Genomic DNA, 21,203 nt, shown 5'->3' with positions numbered 1-21,203 from the left:
TTGCAGGTATATTTGTAGGATAAATTCTCAAAAAATAGGAATTTCTAGTCAACTATATGTACTGAATTGGCCAAAAAGTTCGTTTGTTTTTTCCTCCCTAAGATGGCTTTAGTAATGCTTAGTTGCCTTTAACTTCATTGGAAACAATTGTTACATTGTATTGCAACAGCTGTTACATCGTTTAAAAAAACCTTATCAAAATTAGTGAATAGAGGAAGATGGCGGAGGAGTGAATAGGCGTCAGGCTGACCTCCTCCCAAGACCAAACTGGAATTGCGACTAAATAGTAGAGTAATCGCCTGGAAAGCAGTGGAGCGACAGTGGGAGAGGAGCCTTGGAGCCGCGGACAGTGGATTCGACTCTCACACATCCCAACGGGTGAGAAGTGCAGTGGAGGCTCGAGAGGGTGGGCTGGGTGCCCACGGGCACCAGTACCAGAGGGACATTGAAACGGCCAGTTAGCTTCCCCAGAGAAGAACAGGGTCTGAATCATAAACAGGGACCCCTAGACTACAGCATCTGAAACCAAGAAAATACAGACAAAACGCAACCCCGAAAAGCTTAGGGGCGCTCTCTGCCAGAGACAAGTGGCTGGGGATGCAAAGAGACATTTAAAGGGCAAACGCAAAAGTTGCAGTGGCGGCCACCCTCCTTGATCTCCGGGTGGAGGCGGCAGCAGGGTGGGCTGGTGCCTGGGAAAAGACTGGTGAGGAAAACTTTGTGAAGAGAACTGACAGGGCGGCCGGTGGAGCCCCAGTGATAACGCACCTCCCACTCTGCAGCTACCATCCTGCTCAGACATAAGGGAATCAATTAACCTGCCTTTTGTGTGCTCCACACACAGCTTGTGGAGCTGAGGGGCTAAGTGCAGACTGGCTGGGAGAGCCTTGAGGAGAGACTGGAGACGGAGGCGTTGGGGAAAGAACGGGAGGAGGAACCGGGGAGTCCCGACTCCCTCCCCGTTCTGTAGCCTCCATTGTGGGCTGGAAAGGCGCGACCCCAAAGAGGCAGAAGCAGGGCGCGCATCAACCTGACTGCCTGAGATTGAAACACAGTCCGCACAGGGGGTGGATCCTTGGCCGAAGGGGTCACAGAACTGCCCAGAGACCCCTGAGGAGAATCTGGAAACGGAGGCGCTGGGGGAAAGGACAGGAGGAGGAACCGGGGAGTCCAGACTCCTTCTCCTTGCCGTACTCTCCATTGCGCGGGAAGAGGCCACACCCCCAAAGAGCCAAAAGCCGAAAAGCACACATAGACACCCCCAAAACACCCAGTGCAGGCGCGCACACTTGCGCCCAGTGACCGGTGAGGGTTGGCGAGCGTGTGTGTGACCCACGCGGGCTGGCGAACGCTTGCACCGGCCAGCAAGGCCTCCCGCAGATTGGCACCAATACGGCCTGCGAGGGAGTGCACAGAGCGGCAAGGGCAGGCGTAAACTGACCCGCCCGCCCGCGATTGCAGAGCGGCCCACAAAATGAGTAGAGCTGCCCACAGTCCCTGGAGGAGAGACCGGAGACAGGATTAACCGGAAAGTCCTGAAGCTGACTTCCTCCCATTTCCGTAGTCCCCATTTGGCGAGGGCAAGCAACCTACCCAAAGAGCCAAAAGCAGGGAAAATACACAACAGAAGACCCTAAACTGACCAGTGCCGCAGAGCTCGCCGGCCAGGGGGGCCAGATGAGTATGCGAGGTTGAGAATAAGCCCCCTGGTCTGGGGCAAGCACATGCGAGCCCAGGCAGGCAGGGGATCCTGCCGTCCTGGGAGCGCGCTCAAGGAGCCTGCGTGAGAGTGCAGAGAGATCCCAAAAAATAGCCCAGCCCTGACCAAAGGGGTCACAGAGCTGCTCCAAGCAGGAGTCACACACAGACAGTAGACTCCTGGAAGGCTCAAACAAACAACCCAAGGTCATATAGGCTCAACAACTGACATCATCAGAGGCAGGCCCAGAAGGAAAAGTAAAGGACAAAAATACTTAAGACTCTCACAAAAATGGGAAGAAAAAGGAGTTCCCCCCAAATGAGTGGAAAAGGGGACTCCCCACAGAGAGAGCTAAATGAAATAGAGGCAAGGGAACTATCAGATACTGAATTCAAAACAATGGTTCTAAGGAAGCTCAATGAGCTCAGCCAGCTCAAAGATAACTATGAGAAACTGCAGAGAAACTATCAGGATCTTACAGCAAACTATATCAGTCTGGAAAAGGACGTAGAAACTATCAAGAAGACACAAGAGGATATGAAGAATACCATTTCTGAATTGAAGAACACAACAGAAGGAATCCAAAGCAGGCTGGATGAAGCCGAGGATCGAATCAGTGAGATGGAGGATAAGGTAGAAAGAAGCTCCCAGAAAGAACAAGAAATAAAAAAACGACAAAAAGAATGAAGAGGCATTTAGGGAAATGCAGGACAACCCGAAACGCAATAATATCCATATAATATGGATAAGAGAAGGAGAAGAAGAGGAGCAAGGGATAGAGAACCTCCTCGAAAAAGTAATGATGGAAAATTTCCCTAATGTGAGGAGAGAAAGGCTCTCATGGACCCAGGAGGCACAGAGGACCCCACTCAAGAGGGACTCAAAGAGGTCCACTCCAAGACACATCATCATTAAAATGGCAAATGGCAAAGACAAAGAGAGAATCCTCAAGGCAGCAAGGGAGAAGGAGAAAGTAACATACAAGGGGACCCCGATACGCCTAGGAGCTGACTTCTCAACAGAAACACTACAAGCCAGAAGGGAATGGCAACAAATATTCCAAGCCATGAAAAGCAAGGGCCTACAGCCAAGGATGCTCTACCCAGCTAGGCTCTCCATTAAAATAGAAGGGGAAATACGGAGTTTCCCAGACAAGAGAAGACTAAAGGAATACATCTCTACCAAACCAGCACTCCAAGATATGCTAAGAGGACTGGTTTAAGCAGATGAAGGAAAAGAATGAGAGAGAGGAACACAGGTACAAAGAGAAAAGATGAGTAAGTTTCTATCAGTAATCTCTCTCAATGTGAATGGACTAAATGCCCCAATCAAAACACACAGGGTAGCTGAATGGATAAGAAAACATGACCCACACATATGCTGCCTACAAGAGACCCACCTCAGAGCAAGAGACCTACACAGATTGAAAGTAAAGGGATGGAAAAAAATATTCCAAGCAAATGGACAAGAGAAAAAGGCCAGGGTTGCCATACTTGTATCAGACAAAGTAGATTTCAAAACAAAGGCCATAAAAAGAAACCCAGAGGGGCACTTTATAATACTTAAAGGAAGAATCTATCAAAGACATAAACATTGTAAACTTCTATGCTCCCAGTATAAGAGCCCTCAAGTATATAAGGAAATTGTTGGATGACTTCAAAAAAGATATAGACAGCAACACATTGATAGTAGGGGATTTCAACACCCCGCTGTCAAAAGTGGACAGATCTTCCAAACAAAACATTAATAAACATATTGTGGCGCTTAATGACACACTGAATCAAAGAGACTTAACTGACATATATAGAACCTTACATCCCAAAGAAGAAAAATACACATTCTTTTCAAATGCTCATAGCAGTTTTTCAAAGATAGACCACATGACAGGACACGAAGCAAGCCTCAGCAAATTCAGGAAAACTGAAATAATACCAAACTTTTTCTCAGACCACAAGGGCTTGAAACTCGAAATCAACCTCAAAGAGAAACTTCAAAGACTTGCAAACTCATGGAGACTGAACAGTACACTATTAAATAATGAATGGGTCAATAATGAGATAAGAGAAGAAATCACAAAATTTGTGGAAACAAATGAAAATGAACAGACAACAGTCCAAAATCTATGGGACCACAGCAAAGGCGGTCCTGAGAGGGAAGTTCGTAGCAATACAGGCTTACCTAAAAAAGACAGAAACATTTCAAATAAAAGACCTAACACTACAACTTCAAGAACTGGAGAAACAGTAACAAATAAATCCCAGAGCAAGTAGAAGGAAGGAAATAGCCAAGATGAGAGCAGAACTGAATGACAAAGAGACGAAAAGAACAATTCAGAGGATCAACCCATCGAGAAGCTGGTTCTTTGAAAAGATAAATAAAATTGACAAGCCTTTAAGCAGACTCGTCAAGAATAAAAGGGAGAGGACCCAAATTAATAATATCAGAAATGAAAGAGGAGAAATAACAACTGATACCACAGAAATACAAAGGATCGTCAGAAACTACTATCAACAATTATATGCCAAGAAATTTGAAAATCTTGATGAAATGGACAAATTTTTAGAGAAGTATAATCTTCCAACAGTGAAGGAGGAAGAAACAGAAAGCTTGAACAGACCGATAACAGCTGGGGAAATTGAAGCAGTCATCAAGAAACTCCGGGCACACAAAAGCCCAGGGCCAGACGGTTTCACAGGAGAATTTTACAAAACATTTAAGGAAGAGCTAAGCCCTCTCTTTCTCAGACTATTCCAAAAAATCCAAGAGGGGAGACTCCCAGACTCTTTCTATGAGGCCAGCATCACCCTGATCCCAAAACCAGATAAAGACCCTACAAACAAAGAAAACTACAGGCCAATTTCGCTGATGAACATAGATGCTAAAATCCTCAACAAAATATTGGCAAACCGCATCCAGCAATACATTAAAAAGATTATCCACCACGATCCAGTGGGATTCATCCCAGGGATGCAGGGATGGTTCAATATATGCAAATCAGTAAACGTGATACATCACATAAATAAAAGACAAAAACCACATGATCATCTCGATAGATGCAGAAAAAGCATTCGATAAGGTACAGCACACCCATTTATGATCAAAACACTCAGCAAAATGGGAATAAATGGGGCCTTCCTCAATGTAATAAAGGCCATATATGAAAAACCTACAGCCAATATCATACTCAACGGGCAAAAACTGAAAGCTTTCCCACTAAGATCGGGAACACGACAAGGATGTCCGCTCTCACCGCTTCTTTTCAACATCGTATTGGAAGTCCTAGCCACAGCGGTCAGACAAGAGAAAGAGATAAAAGGCATCCAAATAGGAAAGGAGGAAGTAAAGCTATCATTGTTTGCAGATGACACGATAGTGTCCTAGAGAACCCTGTAGACTCTACCAAAAAACTCCTCAACTTAATAAGTGAATTTGGCAAATCAGCAGAATACAAAGTCAACATTCAGAAATCAAAGGCATTTTTGTACACCAGCAATGAAATAGAAGAATAAATCAGAAAAAAAAAACCATTCGATATAGCAAGAAGAAAAATAAAGTACCTAGGCATAAATTTAATCAAAGACGTAAAAGACCTGTATGCAGAAAACTATACAACATTGAAAAAAGAAATTAAGGAAGACACAAATAAATGGAAGTATATACCGTGCTCATGGATTGGAAGAATATCATTAAAATGTCCATACTACCCAAAGCAATTTATAGATTCAACGCAATCCCTATTAAGATACCAATGACGTATTTCACAGAAATAGAACAGACATTTCAAAAATTTATATGGAACCATAAACGACCCCGAATAGCCTCAGCAATTTTGAGAAAGAAACACAAAGTCGGAGGGATCACAATACCGGACATCAAACTCTACTACAAAGCCACTATACTCAAAACAATCTGGTACTGGCACAAGAACAGACCCATAGACCAGTGGAACAGAACAGAAAGTCCAGAAATAAGCCCAGGTCTCTATGGGCATCTAATATTTGACAAATATGGCAGAAGCATAAAATCGAGCAATAATAGCCTCTTCAACAAATGGTGTTGGGCGAGGTGGACGGCTACATGCAAAAAATTGAAATTGGATCATCAGCTGACGCCATACACAAAATTAAACTCAAGATGGATAAAAGACTTAAATATAAGTCACAACACCATCATAGTCCTAGAGGAGAACATTGGCAGGAAACTCTCAGATATCCCACGCAGCAATTTTTTCACTGATATGTATCCTAAGCAAAGGGACATAAAGGAAAGAATAAACAAGCGGGACCTCATCAAAATAAGAAGCTTCTGCACGGCAAAAGAAAACATCAGCAAAATGAAAAGGGAGCCAACCATATGGGAAAATATATTCGCTAATGATATATCAGATAGAGGTTTGATCTCCAAGATATATAAAGAACTCACTCGACTCCACTCCAAGAAGACAAATGATCCAATCAAATAATGGGCAAAGGACCTGGGCAGACGCTTTTCCAAGGAGGAGATACAGAGGGCCCAGAGGCATTTGAAAGGATGCTCAGCATCACTAGCCATCAGAGAAATGCAGATCAAAACCACCATGAGGTACCACCTCACACCGGTCAGAATGGCCATCATAAACAGATCCACAAACAACAGGTGCTGGCGAGGCTGTGGAGAAAAGGGAACCCTCGTCCACTGTTGGTGGGAATGCAGACTGGTGCGTCACTGTGGAAAGCAGTGTGGAATTTCTGCAAAAAGCTAAAAATGGAACTGCCTTTTGATCCAGTGATTCCCCTGCTGGGACTACACCCTAAAAATACCAAAACGCCAATACAAAATAACCTACGCACCCCAATGTTCATAGCAGCACAATTTACAATAGCCAAGTGTTGGAAGCAACCTAAATATCCATCAGTAGATGATTGGATCAAAAAATTATGGTACATATACACAATGGAATACTACGCAGCAGGAAGAAAAAAAAGAAGTACTAAACTTTGCGACAGCATGGATGGAACTGGAGAGCATCATGCTAAGCAAAATAAGCCAGGGGGCGAAAGACAAATACCGTATGATCTCACCTATAAGCAGAACCTAACCAACAATACAAAGATTCAAGGAAAATAAGACCAGCAACACTGAAAGGAAAAGAAATCAACAGAGACAAGAGGGAAGGAGGGAGGTGGGGCGGGGAAAGGGAAGGGAAGGGGCAAGTCAAGGAACATAGAGCAAGGACTCATGGACAAAACCAAAGGGGAAGAGCTGAGGGAGGGAAGAAGGGAGGGGGCAAAGGAAAGTGGTGGGGGGGGAGGCAGAGACAAATGTATTTGAAAAAATAAATTAAAATAAAATTTAAAAAAAATTGGTGAATATTTGTGTAGCCATTATAATATTAAAGATGGAAAAATTAAGCCACATTTTCAGCATATTATGCTTTATTATTTCAAGAAAGGTATAAACACAACTGAAATGCAAAAAAAGATCTGTGCAGCCTATGGAAAAGGTGCTGTGACTGATTGAATGTATCAAAAGTGGTTTATGAAGTTTTGTGCTGGAGATTTCTCACTGGATGATGCTCCCTGGTCAGGTAGACCAGTTGAAGTTGACAGCAATCAAATCAAGACATTAACTGAGAACAATCAATGTTACACCATGTAGGAATTAGGGTTTAAAGTTAATTGTCCCTATCATCAGTCAATTGCAAATATTTATCTACTAATAATTATCTGCATGAGATTTTTACATATTCCACCTTTGAAGCTGTCTTGTTACAAAGACAGGTACTGATTATCAACCCATAAAATCATAATTTTAATTAAGAATTATTCATCACTTGGAAGGCATTTATAAAATTCTATTCAATTCTTCTCTTGATAGCTGTCTTTTAGCATGCCATTATATTGTAGATTAGTTACTTCCAAATGAAGATTAGGTGGAGTTATGATTTATCGGATTTTGAAATATAGACTTGCATCAAAGTCCAAAAATTGACTAAAGTGCAGTTTGGGCTTAGAAAGTATTTCTACCCATAACTGTGAGGGAATGGAGGTTTTCCTTCTTGTCCTAACTTTCAACAGACAGGGAAGTGTACAAAGCAGCATTTTATGGTTCTATAAGCTTAGGAGCTGTCAAAATGACTTAACCACAGTACAAGTTTCATTATAAGCACTGTTTCCCCCTGTAATATTAGGTTGATTTTATTAAGAAACATTTTCAAGTCTTCAGGAAAAGCTAATTTCCAAAGCCATTATTCAGTGTTCAATAATATTGGCAGACAGTACTTCTTCTCATTCAGAAAAACTTTAACCTTGGTTCTACCCTCAAAAATTCCCAATGAAACTTTACCAATTCTAAGCTCTTAAACTGCTGAATAGAATAAGCAAGGGTATCCAGCTTCCATATGAGACAAAAATTCATGGAGCAAATCCACTACTGTTGACACTACTGGTTCATATATTCAAATGTTTTCCACAAAGTACTGGTTAGGTACTACTATAAATATCCATATGCTTTAAATGCTTTACATTTTCTCAATCTTTAAATTAGTCCCGATAAATGTTTTTCTGCTCCACACATTTCTCCTACTATCAGCTGTAACACATCTCAGCAAAATCCATTTCAGAGTACACAGAAATGTTTTATCATGTATTCTTTTTAGGAAAAAATTTCATTGAGATTTAACTCATCTACCATGCAAGTCAACCATTTAAAGTGTATAATTCCATTTTGAAAATATTCTTGTCTATACTTGCTCCATAGTGGTTAATTCTTCAGTCACTTAAGACAAATACCATATGATCTCACCTATAAGCGGAACCTAACCAACAATACAAAGATGCAAGGAAAATATGACCAGCAACACTGAAAGGAAAAGAAATCAACAGAGACAAGAGGGAAGGAGGGAGGGGCGGGCAGGGAAAGGGAAGGGAAGGGGAAAGTCAAGGAACATATAGTAAGGACTCATGGACAAAACCAAAGGGGAAGAGCTGAGGGAGGGAAGGAGAGAGGGGGCAAGGGAAAGTGGTGGGGGGGAGGCAGAGACAAATATATTTAAAAACAAACAAACAAACAAATAAATAACGTCATCTTGTCTCCTTGAATAAAAATAAAAACTGAGCAGTACTGATAAATCTGTCAACTCACCAAGAGCCAAGGAAACCACTTGGAATCATTTGCCTTGCTTTTTGGTTGACTACTGATGTTGTCTCATGTAGGATTTCATTTGACAATCGGGTTCCACAATAAAAGCTTAAAACCATTATCATATACTAGTTTTATTCCTTTAGTTCCTTCTGATTAAACTGTTATTAAATTTTAACTGTATTTATTCTTCCGTTGAAATGTTTTTCTATCCATTTCATTCAATTTCTGGTCTTAATGTCTTATTTATAAGTTCAGGCCCTCATCAGAGTTCGAGAGTGGCTTTCCTAAGAAATCTCATAAAAGCAATTGTTTCAATGAGGAAGAAAAAATAATTATTGAGATTAGTCTCAGAAGTTACTTTCCTACAGTGGGGAAGAGTATTAATAGCTAATTAATTAATCCAAACCCAAACACTGATTAGCAAATAAATCCAGACTGTTAAAGAAGTAGTAGCTTCATCTTTCAATTGAGCACAGTAATGATTTAATGTAATCTTTGATATACGATATTCAGGAACATAATTACTATCCAAAAACTATCATCGAAAATTTAAAACCAATCCGAATATTACAGCTTAGAAATATAAAACATTACATGAAATACAAGGGGAGAAATGATCAAACATGCTACTATTCTGCTAAAACAGCCTGTTTACCTTTGTCTGTTTCTTGGTTGCCCTATTTCTCCTTTTAATATCATAAAGAGCTAAGTAACACTGGCTAGGCAGTGAGCTAATTCTCCTACTAAAATAATAATCCAGAAGCCTCAGTAAAGAAGCATGGCATCAAACAATGTTTTTTGTAGGTAGCCTCTATCCCTCCTCATAATAATCATGCTCTTCTACACCCTTGCTTAGCATTTCAGCTCCTTAATAGCAACTCCTCTAAATGTCTCCTCCCCAAGACCCTAATATTTAGGTCCATAGCTTCTGTGTAACAGAAATCCTTGCATTTGTCACTGAAAACAATACCTTTCAGTTCCAGGATCCCATCAACCACTGTTCTTCCCCCCACCCCCCGCCCCCAATTCTGATACAATAAAATGTCTTGAGAGGGCAGATATTTCTATTTTAACTTCTCAAGACTCTTATCCCTTCCCTGTACCCTACAAGAACCAAAAGGTAGACAAAGTAGGTAAGAACATACCTGACTGATTTTTAAGGATGACGAGAATTCCTCCATTAGATAAGCACAGCAGGCCTATGCAGAATACTATGTGGTTTCCAACAACAGTAATAAATGTTGCTCTCTTTATGTTAGTACCCATTTTAAAATTTTTTAAAATAATTAATCTACAATCTGGTCAATTCCCCCAAGGTAACTGAAAGTTGACTGAATATAGTTTCTGGAATAATTAAAAATGCACACTGAAAGTTCTTGCTCAGCTGTCATTCTTTAAGCATCCTTAAAAAATAAAAATCAAAACAGGTAATAAAATATAGGCAAAGAAGAATCCATTAAGCCCTTTCAAGAATTTACAGGGGCATGAAATTACATGGGGGAAAAAAATCAATAAACTTTTGGTTAATTTGTCTATCAGCTTTTTTATGCGGCCATGAAGAGGAGATAACACAGAGTTACACAGGAAACAGAGTAGGATGTACTTGCATCAATGATCAATAATGCAAACAGCTAAAAAGTCAAATGGGAGACAAGCTGGACAGAGAAATAACTACCTAGGTTCTGCACTAGGATGCTGTGACCAACTACATTTGCTCCTTAACAGTACCATGAGACCTACAGAGGAGCAAAAAAGTTACAAAATACGTAGAAGCTGCTACTATCATTTTGGTTGCTTTCAAAGACAGTCAAGACAAGACACTTTCATAAATTCAGATGGGGGCTGAAAACAACATTTAGGCCTTTTTGAAAATAGAAACTCTTTAGAGATGATATCTAAACATCTTAAAAGTACCAGAAAAATAATAATGACCTTGATAAGTAATTTCAGATTTCCCCAAATATTTGAAATTTCTTCATCATGACTGTGTCCAGGTCGGAAAGTACATTTTGTCAGCCACTCTTTCACCAAAGGTCCAAATAAAATGTATGAACTCTGAGTTCATGTCTTTGAAAGTCAGTCAAATGAAAAACTATCAACAAATAAAAATTTTGTCATCAACCAATGTAGAGATCTGAAACCTTAATAAATTCAAGATTTGCAAGGCATGAATGTTGGTCTTCCACTCAATTGTGTTCTGGAATAATAAGAAATAGAAGTAGCTATCAAAATGGCTGCTTCAAATACTAAAGCATCCTGAAGGTCTTCTGGCATTTGAGTTCCAGTGAGTAGTATGGGTATTTTTATGGATAAATCCTTTCATAGAACATAAAATAATGTGAGGGTGGGAAGCAGGGTAGAACCCATATTAAAGGCAGGCAAACTAACAAATGAAAGAATAAAGAAACTTACTTGTTCTAGACTAACCATGTTTTTTAAAGTGCAAAAATGATTTAAAATACGCACACACACAAATGCAAAACATCAAAATGATAAACTGCTCTGAGTAACTTTCTTTAAAAATTAGGAAATTCTGTAACAATTAAATTTGGGGAGTCCTTTTTCAGCTCTTTGTCTGAAAATTAGTGCATCCTATAATGTACAAAAATGAAGAGAATCCAAAGTTCAGAAAATGTAACTTTTATAACTGTAATATGCGGTGATTTCCAAGTTTTATCTGCTTCTCATAAACTGGTCACAACTAAAGTAACACTACATTCCTTGAAGCTTGACAATGTTGTTTCATTTGTTTAAATTTTAATACCTAAAAGTAAACTTGATTAATAAATTTGCAATTAGCTGAGTAAATTATAATTTTTTATATTAATTACAGTTAATAAAACAGTGAACAAATTTCCAAATTTCTTCACAAAGCAGTAATAGTCTTCCAACATGGGAGTTAAATGCTGTGGTACTTTATAATATTTACAGGATAAATTTGACACTCTGCAGCTGGGCATCAAGGCTTGACAATACAATTCTAAGATCAAGCCGTATAGTCTTGTCTATTCATCCCTACTCTACCCACTCCTTTCTTCTCTATTCAGAATGGTTATTTTCGTATTGTCCATCCTGCCTTTGTTCACCCCTTACCAGCTGGAATTTGCTCTTTCTCCCACACCCATAAATGTCATTTGAGGCAGGCATAACCAGTCACCCACACGCCACAGGGCCAGGTCCAGAGGTGGCTCTGTTCTTACATGAACAAAATAAAAACCTCTATGTTTATAACCAGAAGTTTTTGTGAAATGAAAATTTTCTTGGTGCTTATCTACCTTTTCAATAGCACGCTGGTTAAAGGGCATGAACTTTGAAGACCTGGAATAACCAGTTGTGCACACTGAGGGGCAAGTCACTTAATCATTTTTTTAAAAAGATTTTATTTATTTTTAGAGAAGGGAAGGGAGGGAGGAAGAGAGGGAGAGAGAAATCAATGTACGATTGCCTCTCATGGGTCCCCTACTGTGGACCTGGCCTGAAACCCAGGTATGTGCCCTGACTGGGAATCAAACAGGTGACTCTTAGGTTCACGGGCTGGCATTCAATCTGCTGAACCACACCAGCCAGGGCTCACTTAATCATTTTGACCCTTAGTTTTCTTATCTGTAAATACTCCTCCTCCTCCTCCTCCTCCTCCTCCTTCTCCTCCTCCTCCTCCACCTCTTCTCACAGGACTGCTCTGAGGATAAAGACAATTTATGTACTGTGTTTAATAAAGTGCTTGGCAGAGAATAGGTTACTCGATAAGTTTATTTGACAGTATTATTAGGTCTATAATAATGATGACTTCTTAGGAATTTCTTTTTTTTTTAACTCAAAGACATTTATTTTATTAAAGTCAAGCAGGATGATCTGTTGAGAGCTAAGTGGTAAGTGTTGAGCATGAAATCTGTAAACATTTTCCACAGGGAACTGCAGGATAAAAGCCACAGGCAATAACCCTGACTGAAACCTTGCTATACAGAGCATTCCACAGCTGAGCTACAACTGAGGGGAAGGAACTAGGAGTTTCTAGCTTATTAACTATCTTGAAGTACCTGTCTCCATATGGTTCTTTTATTTATTTTTTTAATTAATACATTTATTGGGGTGACACCAGTTAATAGGATCGTGTAAGGTTTAGTCAGGTTCTTTTAAACTGGCGTTATCTGACACGCATCTATAGCTGTCCTGATGGCTGCCTGTCTGCCTGATTTTAACATACTACTATCTGTGTTTTTCTGAATTGATTGTCTGCTACCAATTTACCTATCCTTACCCAAGGTGTGCCAACTTCAGGACACCCCAGATTTTCCTTCTGCTCCTAGCTTCTGTCATGCTTCTGCTCTACCACCTACATGAGATGACAACTGATCTCACATGAGATGTTACACATGGACTACAAAATCTAAATCTACCCCACAGGGCCAGGTAATTCTACCTCTTAATCTGAATCCTCATTGGTCTATTTCATCTGAACTGCTAAAACACAGGTTTTGTACTGCATTATAGGATCTGTCCAACGGTGAGTCACAATCCGCTCGTTCATTCATTTACATGTAATCAAATCATTCCATGATAAAACATAAATAAGAGTAAGACTACTTCAAGGAGATTTGTTAAACTGGAGACTTGTCAAAACAAATGGTACAATTTTTTAAAAACTATGGACACTATAAACTAATACTTTACATGAATCTGAGAAGAAAAGGTACTCACACATAAAACATACAGAGGTAGGCAAAAGTAGGTTTACGGTTGTTCATATGGAAAAAAGATATGCAGGTTATGATTATTACAAAAGCACAATGCACTTAGGTACAATCCCATAAGTGCCACTGTGACATTTGAGTTGACAACACCATCGTAATAATCATAACCTGCATGTTTTTTTCCATACAAACTGTAAACCTACATTTGCCCACACCTGTATACACTTTGTAGAAAACTAGGCAACTTTTATTTTAAAGTGTCTGATTCTATTCTATATTTCAATTCTAAAGCATAATGTTAAAAGAGTTAATTTTCTGAATGACTCCCCCCGACCAAAACAAACAAACCAGAAAATCTTCAAGTATGGTAAAATGTTTTGTACATACGCGCACTTATGCGTATGATTTCTTTTACCTCTTCTGAGATGTTTTGTTACATAGTGTAAAATTTGTACACGTGTTTTATGGGTAATCAAATCTTTTAGTGTGAATTATTAACAGTTTTGTAGAGTAAAGTCATCTGGTTTCTGAAAGCTTTGTTAAAGCAGAGAATGTCAGTCACAGCAATCTGCACTTCCCTGCTTAATCTTTCCTGGCAGGCTCTGCCCATGCCAGTGCTGCCTGGCTTCAGCTAGCACAAGGCCAGAAGCTCACAATGCAGGCATCGCTCTGACTAGCACAAACAGGATTCCGTTCCTTCGTCTTCCAAATAAGAGTTAAACCCTATCTAGGTCTGTAATATTTTCTTTTAATAAGGCTTCTCCATTATAGCTAATAAACTATAAATTATGATATTAAAATAGAGAAAACCTGTTAATTTTTATTAATAATGAACCACAATGAAGGAAATCCAAAGTGTGGCGCTAACTTAGTTAAGGGTGAATCAACATCCTCTGTGACTCCACCCCACTAGCCCAACTGGTTTAAAAAATAATAATGCTATTATTCAGCTAGTTAACATGGTCGTGAGCAAAAGTCAAGGGGAAAAGAACATCAGTATGTTTTCAGGTATAAAAAAATGCTTACTTAGGAAATATGTTTTCTAGTATTTTTTACTACATTTTTATCTATAAAATTGTACATCTTCAAGAATTAAAGCCTTAATAAAAACCCTAATGTATATGCATAATTCTGAATGATTTCATTCATTTTCAAAATCCGTTTTATTTGGGAGAGGATATATAAAATCAATTTTAAAAAATTTCCCTATACACAGAAATGGTTCCATAACATTTTTACTAATGAAATAAAAAACAACTTACGAAAAATGTCAGAACTATATAAAACAAGCATAATTTGTTAGAGTATCAGGACAGGTAGTCTGTGACTTACTCTTTAGAGGAATTTAGAAAACTAAAATAAAATACTAAAAATTGTACTTAAGTTCTTTATTCCTCAACCCCACTCTCCCTCCTCATGGCCATAAGACTGGCATTTCCTTGGAACAAAATGGTGACGAGGTTTTCCTCTAGAAGAGAACACAACTGGATAGATGTCATTCTAACATTTATTCTATACAGGCATTTGAAAATGCAGAAGAAATGGCACCTTAGATAAAAGCACCTGATCACAAGGTAAATCTTCCAGTGATGAAAAAAATTTAAACTTGGAGGGTGCCTGAGCAGTAATTCTGACCCTGAACACAATGATCAATTAGAATTATTAATTTCAACCTTTAAGTCCCCACCTTCTCCCCAAACATATTAGATGCAAAAGATCTCTAATATATTCACAAGATATAAATCTCCAATAATTATAAAAAAATAACAATCCCAAGGATATTTGCATTTTGACAGTTTTCAATGACTTAGGCTAAAAAAATAAAAGCTTTAACCAGAATTTCAAGGATCAGCCTTGGGATGAAAAAAGTACTCTTGCTTAAAGTGGTATTTTGTAGGCCAGCCTACATTTAGGAAAGAAAACGAAGTGGTAAGTCTGTCCAGACTGAGCTTAAAATTTTTCTACTTGAAAACCAAATCAAACTATGTTCTTTTTTATTTTTCTTAAGATTTTAATTTTTAGAAGAAAAATTAATTTTTTTTAGAGAGAAGAAAAAAGAGAAAGAAAGAGTTGAAGAGAAACATCGATGTGTGAGAGAGACATTGATAGGTTGCCCACCGAAGACTGGGCCCACAATCCAGGCATGTGCCCTACCTGGAATCGAACTGGTGACCTGTCACTTTGCAGGACAATGCTCAGCCAACTAAGCTGCACCAGTCAAGGCCATTCTTGCTTTTTAAAAGCCTCAGAGGAGTTATTTATTGGTGGTGAGAGTAGCACAGCAGGTACTGACTTTTAATCATGTTGCAGATAGAATGGGTTTGGGGGCTGGGAGACTAGAGGAGACAGCATAGTAAGATCTAAAAGGATGAGGGAGGCTGAAAGGAAAATAAAGTCTGTTAAGAAATGGTAGTACTTCTTACCACACAACCTTTGAGGATCAGTTGACAGGTGACTCATTACCCTCTTGACAATTTAAAAGTGGATAAACATGCAAAATCTTAACTGCAATAACAATTTCAGTGAATTTTTCTGAACTAAGAGCCTACAGAGGGCAAGCCTTGACATGGGCAAACTTTAGGGCACAATACCCCTCCAAAAATAAAAGCTGGTTAAAATATGAACAGTAAGAACAGAAAAATAAATAATGGAGAGCATATTTGTGATTCTAAATATATCTTATAGGTATCTTGATATTAAGCTGAAAATATCTTACTGTCTTCTATAAGAAGAATCAAGAAAATGAAGTAAAGAAGGAAAATCTACCCCCCTTATATCAGCAGTTGCACAAGGAAGGTGATGAGGGGAGAGAGGACACAGGACCCATGGGGTAAAACTGAGAGTCTCTTCAAAAGAAACTTTTTTCTGTGAAGGAACCATAGTGACTGGTTTGCCCTGGTTCCTCCTAACTCCTTATCTTCTTCTAAATGTATTTTGTTTACAGGAGAACTTCAGCCTTTGCTTTAGCCCCCAGATGTTACCAAACCCATGGGAAGGCTCAGTAGCAGAGCAGGAAAAACTCAAAAAGGCCCAAAGATACTGTTCTGCTTCTAGTCCCATTCTGCATTGTTAATGATCTCACAAGTGTACTCTGGAGTCACAGAGACCTGAGATGGAACCTTGGCTTCACCACCTAGTAAGACCATGTAAATTTAAGAAAGTTTCTTAACTTCTAAAAAATGGGAATAGTAATAGCTCCTCTCTTTGAAGATTAATGTGAGAAGTTAATGAGTTATTTAACAACATATTTAGCAGAATATCTGGTCTTCAAGATACCCTAAGACCATCTTCAAGGTGCCTAGCAGAGTAGTTTTTCCAAAAGGGGGGATTACAAGACTGTGACCAGCACTCTCTAAGAAAGAATTAACCAGAACTAAATAGACAACAGCAGAGCACAGCAATGAGGGTTAGCACTGTTTCCAAATATTTTTTCAGGCACACATGCATGCGCGCGCACACTCTCTTAGCTGGGCCTCCTGCAGTTTTTGTGTGTTGCCTTCCCTATGTAACCTTCAATGGACAGCACACCTGGCTATTCTTCAGGGCACAACAGTATTTTGTATAAAACTCAACAAAACTTATTATATTGTGCTTGTTCATATGTCCGTCTCTAACATGAGAATGTAAGCTCCAAGGAAACTGCTTTACATTACCTCTGTATTTCCAGTACCTAAAAAATACTGTTCTGTTCAATGAATGAGCAAATCATCAAAATCTAATAGGTATTAAAAACATACAAAAATAGTTAATGACTTTCAATTATCATTGATCAAGTTTTATTATTACATGGAAATTTAAATTTAGCTATGAGTCACAATAAAATTGAAAAAGTTGTTCTTCTTCCCAAAATGCCTAGTCCACTCCCTTCCATCTGGAAGTGATGAATAAATGTTTACTTAAGAAATTGAAATGGGTGGTATGCACAATAATAATCTCTGAAAAGTAGAACATCAAAGCACATAGATATGCTGCATAGTTAAGTTTTATTTAAGGAGATGGACCACAGTCATGTTTCCTTGTTAGGGGCAAAGAAAGGTAAGGAATGTTATTAGGCAGAAAAGGTTGCTTCTTCTACATGACAAACTATTCAAGGATCCCCTTTCATCGGTACTGCAGGTACCATGAGAATACATCTAAATAACACCACCAAGCAGGTACTTGTTTAAGTACTTAATATAAAGAAATATGAAGAACCTTAATATTTGTCATATTCACATATCATCACCATCATTCTCAATTCTATTTAAATGTAAGAATCAAAGTCATACAAATTCACCACCTATACTTTTATAGTATCACTAAAAGCAAAACACTGAAAATAAATTCTAAAGAAACACTTTTACCATGTTTAGAGACCTCAAAAATCAAAAGCTAACAGCCTACAAAATCAAGATTACATATTAAAACTATCAAAAGTAAATAAATGTTTGCTCTAAAATGGATTCCTTTATAGTAATCTTCCAAAATATTTGTTTCTAAACAATTTAACAACTTAACCAAAAAACTCAAAAGTTTTCAACTTATCAGGATTACAACTTTCTTGATACAGCAAGCTACATACATAAATATTAAGGAAAAAAAGTGGTATCACTGCTATCTTAGGGCTCAGACATTTTGCTTTCATCCCCCAAACTAATTAATGTAAATGATAATTTTACTTAAACTTATTAAACCTCTAAGGAAACAGCTATTTCACAACAACTTTCTTTTGTCACTTTAAATATATTTTGTTATTATAAAACCCTATTTTAAGGTAATTTATTGGACTTGGACAGTAAAGACAAGTCTTAACAGTTAACATTGGTTTATTGCAAGAAGAAAAAAGATGAACTATGCTATATACTCTTTAGAAACAAAACTAATAAAAGTGGCAATAAGTTGTTGCTATTCATTAAAACTTTTCCCTATATTTGAAATCGTAATTTTAATGACCCTAGTAAGGTGGTAACACTCACCAGTATGAATCTTCTCATGTCTCTGTAGCAGGTACTTCTGTATGAAACGCATGTCACATTGACTACATTGAAATGGTTTTTCGCCTTAAAATAATTTCATATCCACAAATTAGTTACTGGATACAACACAGTTTATATTTATAAACTGAATAAAGATAAACCTTAGAAGCCCAAATTCTGGAAAATGCCAAATTATCCATACAAATGTTTGAAACTGTTTATTAACTTAACAGAATTCTATTTCCTCTCAATTTTTCCCCAAAGTTTTAAAATTCACATCCTCAGAATCACACAAAAACGAGACTAAATCTGATCTCTAGCCTTTAAGGGATTAAAAAAAAAAAATGATATAAAACTTAAAATAGAATTAAAAAATGATGGGCTAGGGGGCACCCTACAGGTTATCTAAGTGTGTCTTAAACATCTTCCTTTTTATCTGGAGGAAGATCCACCCACATTGTTCTCTGTGGCTGACCATCACTTTATGCCCAAGTACTTATTTTCTCCAGAATCTTCAGAGCTTTCTAAACATCCTTCAAAAATAAAATCCTGTATCTTCAAACGTTCCCACTCTGCTGGAGCTTTTCCCTTTAAGGAAAGTATTCTTTGGTCGGCTCTATGCAAAAAAACTTCCAGAAATCCTGAAACACTCCTTCATTACTTTCTCACCTTTATATCACTCCTCCTTAAAAGAGAAGTCTATCCTATGTCTCTAACTCTTTACTACCCACTTGTGCTTTAAGCCATATATTCTACTTTCTTAAAAAGCTATTCATTATCTCCTTGCTATTTATTCTAATTTTTTTTTCTGATTTCTCTATCCTCTCAAGAGGTTGTGCCATTGTTGATCATACCGTCCTTGGTCTTCTCTCTCCTTCTGGCTTCTGGGACAACTGTATTTTCCTAGTTCATCAAATCTACCTCTTTACTGTCTTCCCCAGTGCCCCCTTAAGTCAATCTGCGGGTTTAATCTGTTTTCCCAAAGATCTGTGATCAGTCTTTTAGTTCTGCTCTGTAAAACTTCATGTTCTTAATTATCATTTTTTATAGTTGATTCCCAAATTCATATTCCAAGCTCCATCTGGATATCATACATAGAAAAATAAATGCTGACAGGCTTTCAATAATACACTCTTTAACTGTTTCTCTAGCTAAAAAGAACACATTAAGCCAAGTAAGTGTCCAATTAAGATTAATTAATTTAGCACATCTGTGCTAATTGTTTTCTCATTTGAAGTTTTTCTTGGTCTCCGTCTGACATTCTGGCCTTATGAAATCTCTGATTTGAAATGCCAGGTTAGCTATGGTCTTAGGAATGAATGACATTTACACAAAGATGAAAATAGCAAAGATAATTTTAATGGACATAAGCCCATTTTAAATCAAGAAATACCTGTATGAATGAAGACATGTCTCTGTAAGTGATAGTTCGTTCTAAAGGCAGCATTGCAGTGCTCACAAACGTGAGATTTAGGGGTTTTCAAACCAAGTGATCCATCCTCATTTATTGTAAGAATCTAGTTTAAAAAAAAAGGCAAAAACAAAAGAAAGAAGTTTTAAAAATGTAACACTAATTTATAAAAAAGATAATGTCTTTTGATGCAAACAGTGCTCACCAAAGATTATAAAATAATTTTTTCCTAAATAATTTTGGAAAGGCTGTTAGAATGACATTATTGTTAATTGTAAAGAACAGTGTGACTCAGAATGGGTCAGATCGCTAATAAAACCTTGGAAGCTGGTCACGTAAGATTTCAGTACTCTGCCCCTCCTCTCCAAAGCTAATGTCTAACAGAGTCCCTGAGTGTCCTCTGTTAGTGTGAAGATAGCTTTATTTTCAATTTCAAATTCTCACATACACAGAACAAAAGTCTTATGTTTTAGACATAGTGTAAATATCAATCAGTATAGGACTGGTTAAATAAATCACAGAAATAAATCATAGAAAATTAATATATTTAATATCATGTGGTTATCATGTAAAGTGAGAAAGCTCTCTATATACTTATATGGAAAGAGGTCTGGGGTTTATTAAGTAAAAAAAGCAAAGTTTAGAATCCAGTATATAATTTTTCTACTTTTTGTCAACAAGAGAGTACATAGAGGATGTGTGTGTGTACATATATATTTGTTTGTATATACATAAAAACTATTTTAAAGGGTGTACATAAAATGTACATAACCTCAGTTGTAACAGCTGGGGAATCTGGCAGATGGGAGATAAGTCGAGAGACTTTACATTGAACATACTTAAAACACTTTTTTAAACCTCATAAATGCTTGCCTATTACATTTTCTTCCTTTGACCAGAAAACAAAGTTTTCAAGTCATCCTAGGACAGAATTTAGAGTCTGGTTTGGACCAGTCCTGGATCGCTAAGGTTATTATTTTAGGACTACTAAATTATTAAGAATATTCCTAAAAATATTTGCTGAATAAATAAACGAGTGGGTATGGGAAAGAAAGGTGACAAAGAAGTCAACCTTATCTTCTTGGGCTTCTTAGGCTGAGAACACTGAGGGCCTGGCGTGGACAGTGCCAGAGAGAAGGCACATTTAGGCTTCACGTATTCCAATTTATTGACCATTTGTTAAACTGCAACATTAAACTGTCTTGCTCATCAGACAAGTGGCAGAGTGAAAATGATCAATGATCCCTTTTCTCATTATTGAGGAGCGAAGAAGGACGGCAGAGTATGATTCAAAGCATATAAAACTAGGAAATAAGATCAAGAGG

At 38.0% G+C, this 21,203-nt stretch overlaps 1 protein-coding gene across 6 annotated transcripts in view; it reads right to left on the bottom strand.

Annotated features, from left to right (window-relative positions):
* The window catches only part of ZNF148 (zinc finger protein 148), a 183,336-nt gene that overhangs the window by 13,359 nt on the left and 148,774 nt on the right, over positions 1–21,203 (bottom strand). For all 6 annotated transcript variants that reach the window (XM_054575177.1, XM_054575175.1, XM_054575180.1 and 3 more), the window contains 2 exons: positions 19,861–19,984; positions 18,468–18,551 (listed from right to left, as the gene is read on the bottom strand). In XM_054575177.1, coding sequence (XP_054431152.1) covers positions 18,468–18,551; positions 19,861–19,984 — 208 coding nt within the window. The remainder of the gene's footprint in view (positions 1–18,467; positions 18,552–19,860; positions 19,985–21,203) is intronic.

Source organism: Pteronotus mesoamericanus, unplaced genomic scaffold (genome assembly GCF_021234165.1).
Source record: "Pteronotus mesoamericanus isolate MK-2021 breed Mesoamerican mustached bat unplaced genomic scaffold, CSHL_Meso_final contig_27, whole genome shotgun sequence".
Classification (NCBI taxonomy): domain Eukaryota; kingdom Metazoa; phylum Chordata; class Mammalia; order Chiroptera; family Mormoopidae; genus Pteronotus; species Pteronotus mesoamericanus.
This window is presented reverse-complemented; position numbering and strand designations above follow the sequence as displayed.